This window comes from Trichoplax adhaerens, genomic scaffold, assembly GCF_000150275.1.
Source record: "Trichoplax adhaerens TRIADscaffold_4 genomic scaffold, whole genome shotgun sequence".
Lineage (NCBI taxonomy): Eukaryota > Metazoa > Placozoa > Uniplacotomia > Trichoplacea > Trichoplacidae > Trichoplax > Trichoplax adhaerens.
This window is the reverse complement of record NW_002060946.1, coordinates 5631104-5641995: the sequence shown is the minus strand read 5'-3', so window position 1 is coordinate 5641995 and position 10892 is coordinate 5631104. Positions and strand designations below refer to the sequence as shown.

General features: G+C 33.9%; 2 protein-coding genes across 2 annotated transcripts; one reads left to right on the top strand and one right to left on the bottom strand.

The window, feature by feature from the left end:
• Window positions 1–3713: 3713 nt before the first annotated feature.
• Window positions 3714–4541, top strand: TRIADDRAFT_55838 (uncharacterized protein; the record flags this gene model as incomplete). Its single annotated transcript, XM_002112087.1, has 3 exons — window positions 3714–3891; window positions 4090–4255; window positions 4457–4541. 3 exons carry the CDS (start codon window positions 3714–3716, stop codon window positions 4539–4541), a joined length of 429 nt encoding a protein of 142 aa, XP_002112123.1.
• Window positions 4542–5014: 473 nt separating this feature from the next.
• On the bottom strand, window positions 5015–10189 carry TRIADDRAFT_55837 (uncharacterized protein; the record flags this gene model as incomplete). The annotated part of the gene is made up of 20 exons (XM_002111581.1): window positions 5015–5405; window positions 5492–5589; window positions 5709–5753; window positions 5883–5978; window positions 6096–6223; window positions 6328–6385; window positions 6524–6657; window positions 6742–6841; window positions 6982–7054; window positions 7335–7408; window positions 7506–7571; window positions 7695–7775; window positions 7870–7939; window positions 8074–8142; window positions 8245–8325; window positions 8431–8547; window positions 8688–8775; window positions 9523–9579; window positions 9806–9834; window positions 10089–10189. The coding sequence occupies 20 exons, from the start codon at window positions 10187–10189 to the stop codon at window positions 5015–5017; spliced, it is 1956 nt and encodes a 651-aa protein (XP_002111617.1).
• Window positions 10190–10892: the final 703 nt, after the last annotated feature.

Here is a 10892-nt window from a genome sequence, read left to right as displayed (position 1 = left end):
CCTGACCTTTAATGACACAGTAACTGGCTTAGACAATTTGCTGTCTTCTTTAACAGCAAATTGATGTTCCAACCGCAATAATATATTATTATCAAATCTTTGCAATGTTAATAAGTGGACATTTTCGGGTAAACCTTTCTTAATATTTAATATCGGTTCTTTCTTCACGAGATCGTACGGTATTATTTACATAACTCTAATTAAATTAAATAAACAAAGAACTTTCTCATTGTTGGAAAGGACAGTTTTAAATCCCCATCACTTTTAAAAAATAGCAATATAATTAAAATGATCATTGTTATTCTTTTATTCAATCTAAATTATTAATATATTTAGGGAACCAATCATGACAGGTTACAAGCTTAAAAAGCTATTCACAATAATTAAGTTTTCAATGGTATATGAATAATTTGGAGACTAGAAAATATCAATTATTGCTCTATCGCGGATAGATAGAATCCAACTTGTCGACTGATTTAGCCATGATTGATTACATTAGTCTCTCTCCAACTTGAAGTATGTCGCTATCTTAATTCAGTCTGGACATGATTGCCATGGGTTTGATACACTTGATAAAAGTAGAATGTAGGATGATCCATGAAAAAAAGGATAAAATATATAGATTGGCAATAGGGATTGTGATTGCCGTTTTGTACATGATTCTATGCATATCTATGGTGTAAGAGGATTACTGGTTATTTATTTAGTCTGTTGTATCGATAGATGAGATTCCTTATTGTAATAGTAATTTAGCAATATACTAGTATAGCAACAGAAAGCTAATTTTGGCTACGTTATACTAGTATCGAAGTCTTTCTATATTGAAAAGAATAAGCAGACCAATAAATTACTTTCATGAGATGCCACGAAGACTTAAACTGTTTAGTTAACCTTAATCTATTGAAAGGATCGAATGCCATTCATATCTACTTCTCTAGATCAAGAACAAGTTATTTATAAGTACTGTTAGATATCAAAGACGCCATTTCACCTTGCTATCATCGTAGTAGAATTTTATTTCTACTTTTCAAGGGTTAGACTATCAACAATGTGAATAAAGTCTAATACAAGTAAAAGAGGGCGACATAATCTAAATGCTAATGATGGAAATAAAAACCCACTCCTCAATTTTTTTTTGTACTGTCCTGCAGACTAACTCAATAAGGGACAATAGGTGTAAGCTCAAGATGAAATAATATCGTCTAAGCTTAAAAAGTTCCTTAAAGATTGTAAAGAAAGTAACTATAGCGTAAATAATTGCCTTTTAATCAAACATAACTCTAATTATAAATTGATATTTTAATGTCATAGCTCAAAGTATTACCTAGTAGTAGGCCTACGGTTCCAATAACACAATATCAATACATACATAAATATCTTTACATTTAGCCACTAACGAATTACTCTGTATTGATTTGGCCTACTCTGTTCCACACGTGTTTATCGTCTTTTAATTGGATCATTAAATCAAATATAAAACATTTCCATCTGTATAATAAGGTAAATATTACGCCAAAAAAGTTTTTGATACCATGCCATAAAAAGGACAACCTTACAATAGCTATCAATAGTTGTAATCATAGCCATTTCTAGTAATTATATAGACTATACAGTGGATAAAGTAACATCCACTTATAGCAATCTTGAGCTAATTTTAAGAGTTGATCACCTTGTATTTTGAAGAATTACTACTCTACTGTACGGCAATATTGCAACAGTCAGTCCCAATTTACAAATGGGTGCTCCGATCATACCTGTTGGATGACAAACAAAAATCGTAAACACGTTGCATAGCTATAGTAAATAAAGAAAGAATAGCAAAACTATCTCAGTATAATCCTAGCTCCATATTTTACTGCAATGCTATATCCGACGAATGATATTGATTACTAACGCATAAAAGCTAGGATATTGCCATAAAAAGATATTTCCTTGATATTTATCTTAATGGTTAAATTAATTGTGATAATTCAACCAAATTGCCTATTTCAATCTATACAGCTAAGAATTAAAATTAGTTATCATGAAACAATTGATATTCTATTTGCATTTCTTAGTCATAAAAGGTTTAATATTGATTGTATAATAGGAAAAGGACTATTCCTGAGCTCTCTTACACGCCGTTATCAAGCTATGATGATTGCTGATAAATGAATTTTTCTGATAATTAATGGATAGTATAAGCTAAATTTAGCCAGCAATCTGTATGGATTTATTTGATAGAGCAAAAATAGTGTTCAGGTGTATCCTAAAGTGGAGAGATTTTTTAATTTGATTCGTTTAATTTAATTAATTACTATAGCTCTATTGTTGGTAAGGGCGTTTACAACAGGGATGGTTTGCAATATTGGCCACCTTCTAGAGAAATAAATCTCAGCATACCGTGTTCGCTGAAATGCTTAGGAAGCAGTGCTACTAGTAATAAATTACCTTTCAGTTAAACGACCTGCATAGGTAGCCCGTAAAGAATTGGGATACTACCCTAATCTAAATACTTTTCTTATATTCAATGCGGAAGAAGGAAAATCTGAAATTTTACCATACCTGCTTGATTTCTGCACGATATTAAATTATTCTGGCACGTTAATACCGGCTGTGATTGCGTTAAGATTGATGTAAGTTCCATTTCAAGTATTATATGGCAAATAAATCGATGAAATTTTAATCAATCGCTGTATGATAGTGCAATAGAGAGTAATTTGTATGCGATAGATCTGTTTTCTTCCTTCATAAAATCTATTTTAAATTTTAGATTAGACGATACAATTTAGATCTATTTTCATTTATTGATGATAATTAATTTAACATTACGATAAAAATCAAATACTTTCGTCACTTTAGAAATGGCGTGTGTAACTAACTGCGAATGCAGACATAGCGATACTGCTAATAATAGAATTAGTATTACTTAATCATACGTATAAACGTGTATTAGATCAAAGTTTATTTGCTAGTTAGACTACAGTTACACTGATATCTAAGTTTAATGCCTAAAAATAAGAAATTATACATTCCAATCATATACTGTAAAATAGAAAATCTAATTCTATCCGCAGCGTCTGCAGTAACGGAGGCAAAATTTCTTCCAGTTAAATAATATAATTTATATCATCATTTTATGCTAATAAGGAATATTACTAATATTTAATGAAGTAATAACCGTACATCATAACATATGGTTAGATCATTGAACTATTTGTTCCTCCTTTGAGTCCCATGCCGTCTAAAACTCTGAAAATATCGTCATTTAATTAATAAAAACCCCTATTGCATCAGCAAAATAGGACATCACCTCGTAAATATCTACTAGAAAGGAAAGACTTATAAAATAATCAGGTTAATAACTCTTTTATAGGCTAAGGTGAGCTAAAATAATGCATTAAAATTAAAATACATAGTTTAGAATACTATCTTCGCTTGCAAATTACATATTTTGTCCATGTCTGTACTCTGTTTCAACTTAAAAACTGCAAGGTTTTGCAAAGAAGCGAAATCGCTTAATTGCTACTGCTGCAATGCTACCATGAATTGGTGATATGAATGCCATCTTGCTATGCGTTTATGAATAGTTGAGTTATATTATACTTTTATTGCATAATCTTACAGTACAAATAGTCTAATTGCAGCAATGGAATAATTTGCTAATACTGTCAAAATTTTGGCCTTTCTTTATATAGCGAGCATTTTGAACACCTGCAACGTTGTAGTTAATCATGTCAAGTGAAACATCTGATTTTGTTGTCGATCCTTTACTGAAGAAGGAAATTAGTGCTTTTAATAAAATGTTACAAGATGCTTTTAATCAACAAGACTTAGGCGCTATCCATCATTTATTTACTGATGACGCCGTATTATTACCTCCGGGTCATTGCGAAATTGTAGGTAGGCAAGGTAAGATTTTCAATGTGCAAAATAAAAGCATCAAGATGACTTTGCTATTATTTCAAAATGTCGAAGAGATAAGAAGTTAACAGATATTATCAGTTGTACTAATTGAATCTGTGTGGCTATCAATTACTACTCCTTGATTATTTTATATCGTATTGTCTTTATTATGAAAATTTTCAGTTTTTTTTGTTCTATCTTTAGCCATTACGGAATATTTTGATGAAGTGGTCATTATGGGTAAAGAATATGGCTTGCAAAGTCGATATTTTTACGATGGTTATGGAGTCATCATCAAAGATTCAATGTATTATATTAGTGGTCGCTATATCCTTCATCGTGAAGATGCCACTGTAATTGATAAAGGAAAGTAAGTAATGCAGTATTGACAGATTGCCTACTAAATTTAAACTAGATTGAGAAGCTACAATACACTTGCAAGTGCTCGATTGCACAAAGATAATTTGATTGACCAAGATTGATTTACGAGTAAACACCGTTTTGTATGTAGCAAAATATAATCAAGAGTGATTCTTTGGTATTCATAACGACAGACTTGTTTTATTAACAGGTATTTATCTATAGCAAAGAAAATCAACGGCCAACTACAGTTGTATATTGATATCGCAAACTCGGATTTAAAAGATGAAGACTGATATCTTTACAGCGTCATGAAAAGAGATATCTATTACAAACTAACAAATTAATTATACATCATGTTGCCTAACATGAGAATAGCTTAAGACGCATCTTCGAACTTTACATACTCTTATATATCAACTCAAATGCACATTTTAAAAAAAGTAAAAAATCCTCTCCTAAAATGTAATTATCAAAGTCAAGAATGTAATGCAAATATTTTTAATCAAAGATAATGTTATAAATTAAATTTTGATACCGATAGTGACAATTTCACATTAAAGCAAGCATAATTTTAGATCTTTCTTGCTATAATAATGTTTAGCCTACTTTTTCTCGCCATATAATTTATATATAACAGGTGTCTTTTGTTATTATAATGCTATAGAGCAGATAACATAAAATAATACTGTCCTGAAAGAAGTCGATTTCTTTAAATTACTGAACTATACAATTCAAGCTATCAATTCCATTTGGATTATTATAATTATTACTCATCAAAAAATTCTCGGCTAAATTTTTTACCCCAGTCTCCTTTCGATCTTCCTCTTCCTTCACCCATTTTAGAATCCCTATTCCCATCTTTTCGGTAACGTGTGTATTCAAAATCTTTACCAAACTCTCGACGTCTAGAATTTCGATCACCTTTACCAAAATTTTCACGATTCCTACTAAAATCACGATCGCCTCTACCAAAATTTTCACGTCTCCTACTAGAATCGCGCTCACTCCTACCAAAATTTTCACGTCTCCTACTAGAATCGCGATCACTCTTACCAAAATTTTCATATCTCCTACTAGAGTAATTATCGTCCTTATTCGAAAATTTCCTTTTAGAACGCTTTCTATCCCAGTCGTCATCTGCATCGTCTGAACTCCATCTAAAAGATAATATCTATTTTAGTACACTTACCAACTTTATAGGTATAGAGTCGCTGCTACGCTGTGTACGATTATCAAAACTTACTTTGGTTTTAAGCTCGGTAAATCTGCTAAAACCAACAACGCTTTTGCTAAAACATCAGCAGGACCATTTCCGTCAGTAGTTTCTTCTTTTTGTAAGAGCTAAAACGTCAAATATATCCAAATATTGAGATCAGATTTATGTGCTACTCTTTGCACACTGTATACGAGAGAATGAAGTGTATATAGCAAATTTTGGTTGTTTAGTATCTTCAACTTACTTCTTGCGCTTTTGGTAAAGCAAATTTTATCGATCTCTGATCAGCCTATTACATCCAAATAAAATTCACAATGGTTAAGCTGTATTCATGGCTAGCATCTAGCGTGCGGCTACTGGTAAAATCTATCTCAAAAGAGTACAGTATGCTATCATGATAACAATGCCACTACTTTACCTCTTGAAGTCTATCACCCGCGGCACTAATTGCATATTTTGCAATTTCTTCAAACTTTAACGGTGATTTTTCCTCTACTTGTACTTGCTGTCTGAGCTATCATCATTGATAAGTATATGACTTTAAATCAAAGTTTACTTTTGTAAACGACATCAATATCTAGACATAAAATTTAAATTTCAGATAAACATCTGCAGATTCCGTTTATACTACCTCCTTTAAAAATAATCGATCTTTGCGATCGGATCCATAAATTAGTACAGCAACTCCAGAACGACCGGCACGGCCTGTGCGACCAGTACGATGCACGTAAAAGTCAAATCCGTTAGGTGGTGGAGCAACTATAAAAAAAAGAACGTTGATATGTTAATGGTAAAGGGTGGTAAAGCTACGCAAATGACATACTGATCATTATTATACGCTGAAATATTTAGTAATTTCTTACCTTGAATTACTAAATCAGTTTCAGGAATATCTAATCCTCTAGCAGCTACATCGGTTGCCTAATTATATATAGCAAAACGAGTGGAGTATTAGATAAGACACATTTCAAGTGTTTCCGGAACTCCCAATATTATCACTAAGCGTATTGTACTACATATACGGTAATCACAAGGTTAAAATGTCAACAATAAACTTACAACGATTGCCTTTAATTTTCCAACTCTAAATGCTTCTATAATTTCCTCTCTTTTATTCTGACTTAAATCAGAATGTAATGGTTTAACAGGTAAGCCAAAACCATTGATCTTTTGAGCTAAATCGTTGGCTTCCACTTTAATGGTTGAAGTCAAGATATAAAAATTAGTCATAAAACTATTACCAAATGTAAGGTGATTAATAGGTATACTTGGCTGACCTTTTGTTGTTACAAATACAACCGACCGCTGGATACCCTCTTCCTCGATAATATTTCTAACTGCTAATGAACGACAACTCCAGTTTAATAGTTTGACGGCCTATATATGCCAAAAGTTAATTTTTAAGAATGATCAGCAAGACACAATGGTAAAAATATGAAGCCTAAAACTAGGCTTCATGTGTTTAACTATATAATACTCCTTAAAAGGCATCATCTGGTATGGAACTAAGCATCTACCTTATGGGTTACAGTTTTGGGAAATGGAGAACCCTTTTTGGTTATGTCGATTACTTCTGGAGTTTTTAAATATCTTAAATGAACCAATATCAGAAATAGTGAGAAGACATCACAGCACATTACATGGATTATAAAATCATCATAATATTTGGAGCAGGAAGTGTATCAGTCAAGAACTATACGAGAATACCTCATGTTATGTATCCCGTGTGAAAAACAACTGAAAAATGATTTCCCTCAGGCTATGGAACATCACTATATGCTAATATTATAGCTATGTTCTAGGCACCTGAGGTAATTCGACTAGCGTTTATCGTAGCAAAAAAAAATGATGCATCTCCTAACATACATACTTCTTGGCAATTTCTTTGATATATCGTGGCATTGTTGCACCAAACATTAAAACCTGTTTGTTTTGGGGGCTATCCTGTAGAATATTTTCAATTTGTTCCTAACAAAATCATGTCTTTTAGTGCTTATGGTATAGTTAAAAATAAAAGCTATGAAGGGAATGCAACTCTTACTCTAAAATTTGGGGTCAACATTTCATCAGCTTCATCCAAAATTAATAACTGAACATCATCTAAAACCTGCGATCGATTAGAACATGTAAAAAAATCCAGTATTATGACACTATTTAAAAAGATAGCAGCACCATCATACCGCATTGTCTATTCCGCGATATTATTTAAATAAGGGTAAAAGTAACTTACAAAATTGTTACGCTTCAGGTGATCGTTTAATCGTCCAGGTGTAGCACATATAACATCAGCACCTCTTCTTAGCTTTGAGGTCTACAATGAAATATTTGATACTGTTAGACAAATAGACGCGTATAATAGTCGTTCGTAAAGTAAAAAAGCTTAGTATCATTCATTAGCCAATTACTTGAGGACCGTAAGCAGTACCACCATACAATGCAACAGATTTTATTGTACTTGATAAATCAGCAATACACCTGCATTTTGATATGATTATTAGTAATTGATATTGCATCTATGGTTATGACGTTTAAATCAACTGTTTCTTGATTTATGTCACTTCAAGAATTTATTGAACTAGGCTTGTCAACATGATGAATAAGCAATTTACCCATGAACTTGACTACATAACTCTCTTGTAGGAGCAATGACGATGGCTCGAGGATTACCCGTTTTCTCACTACAATTGATATTTACATCCATTTGCTTAGTATTACCTTATCAATAACACAGTCTGTAGAACAATATAGCACTAACTATCGAGCAAATTTAATCCCTTTACCCTTGCGATAATTTTTGAATAATTGGTAAAGCAAAGGCTAACGTTTTACCGCTACCAGTAAGGGCTTTCCCTAATACATCTCTACAATAGCATTTGAAATCATCCAGAGTTAGATATGATTACAAATCTGCAAACACGGCAAACAATACAAGAAAGTAGTTTTGCAATACTGCATTTATGCATCACCTGCCATTCAATGTATAAGGAAGGCTAACTGCTTGAATTTGAAAAGGACGATTGAAACCAAGTTGATGCAGTCTGGATACCAATGTTTCATCTAATGGAAACTGTGCAAAGTTGTCACTGCAATCATTCAAAATAACTACTATTAGTTTGGAAAACAGGCGAAGCCATCAAAATTCTATCATGATATCTCGAGATCCATTGTGTAGCCAATATCCACTACTTATCAACCGTTAATATACGCGTCAGAAAAGACTTACACATCTTCATCGATGGGCTGTAGTCGATTTTTCAAATGTTGAGTTGGTGCATCAAAATGGTGACTAGAATCTTGTTTTAATGCAGTATCTGTCCATCACGAAGCAATTGCAAGCATCATTAGTCTATTGCATTTTACTAAGTTATGGGCGTAGGGCATTTACGGTATAATCACTCAGTCATGATCTATACTACTATCCTTGATGATAAGACATGATTGTATAACGACTCCTTTCCTTCCTATTGCATCCATATGCCTCATCATGGATTTCTACTCTTCTCAGCTTTGTGAAGTTGTACGAAGTGATGCACGCATGTATTTCCTGTATAATGACTTTATCATGATGTACACTATGGCATCCTTGCTTATGCCATACTTGATGATAACTACCTCTATACGTCTACCTCATCATGGGCTGTATTCTCAGCCTTGTAAAGGTGACCAAAACGTTGCATTCCTTACGTATTACTATTTCTAGTCTACAGTCCTATTGCCAACGAATAGGATCACACTTTGAAAATTGCTTTCTAAAAGGTCTTGATCACTTTTTACACTTGAATATCAAGTAAGTTGGATGTAGTGTCTACTTCAACTGTGTGATTGGTATAAAAATACAAGTATGGCATGAATGCTGCAATCGCTATTTCTATTTTATAAGCCTGTATCTACAAGTCATCAAAGTTTTTGATGGAGGACTGATTGATTGTATGCCTGTGATACCGTATCCTTGAACTATTGCCCGATGAGGATTATCAATGCTTGCATCCTAATCAACTCCTGTCCACCAGTGTATCTATAGAACGCATGATTTAATGTAGAAAAGTGTGTCTACTTACTATTATACTTCATGGTCGTGGTCGCTGCCAGTCGAAAGGTAGACCAAGCATTTAATCCTGCACAGCAGATATCAATGACAAATTTAGGATGAATATACACACGATTTATTGTAAGATGATTATGTAGACAATGATTGGATCTATCAAGACTGATGATGTGTATCAACAATTCAGCTATCCTGCAACACTTTCCATCTAAGCAATGATTTATCATTGGAATTGCAAAGATGGTGCAAAACTAAAACTCTGCTCATGGACTTGTGACCAAGATGCAGCAGCATACCTGGTGACAGCACACGTGGCAACCTTAAGCTGCGCGAGTACAAATGAATTGCTGAATAGAAATGCCTTGCAATCATTTTCTTCTGTCGTTTACAGTTAGTTGATCCAATAAGACAATTCCTTGTAATGCTAAAGCTATAATGGCTGCAATCTTTCCCTCTACAATGACGACGTCTGGAGGAGGAATTGCACGAATGGATTGCAGGTTGTCAAATGCTACCTTGAAATAATAGCAAAGATGAGTAGAAAGAGACCTAGAAAAGAATGTGATGCAACCGACTTACCTACAGCAAGAGGCGGATGGTCCGACCGACGTCAGTCCTATCGTCTGCGCCAAAGAGATGACGTCACGTGGATGGCCCTCGGGCTCCTTTATCGGTGACATTCTTTCTGCCAGCGAAGGATACCTTGTTTGGCTGTCTTGGATCATCATACGATATATGATAGAATAAAGTCATTGATGATACAGTAGCCTGACGTCAGTATCGCATCGCTGGCTAAAGTAATGTCATGACAACGTGACCACAGTGACGGCCACAAGCGATTGTCATGGGTGACATTGATTGTGGTGATTTTTTTTTTTTCCTCCACCCTAGTCGCTACTAGTCGCTACCGCAAGCGTGTCCTTGATTCCTATACTGTACCGTGTACGGTAGAATGAGAGTTGAGTAGGTGAGGGGAATAGTCCTACAGTGGTTCTTTTTACGGTACTGTTCCAGTTAGTACTGTAAATAGTAGAGTGTACTGTACAGTACTGTAGACTACAGTACTGTACTGTTAAACTGTGTCCTGTACAGTACAGTGTACAGTACTACAGTATAGTACAGTGTACAGTCGGACGGAAAGCGATTGTGACCAGATCGGACTGTACTGGATTGCTGGACTGGTGGACGTGATGTCTACAAAATTTCTTGACAGTACAGTATTTCTTGACAGTATTTCTTAGCTTCACTACAGTATAAAGGAGTTCATACTGTACTGTACACTGTACAGCCATGCCCTTGTCACGTAGTCCGTCCTGAATGTAATCTCTACAGTACAGGTATTCTCATGTACATTGTACAGTTACACTCACTATCATGCCTTGT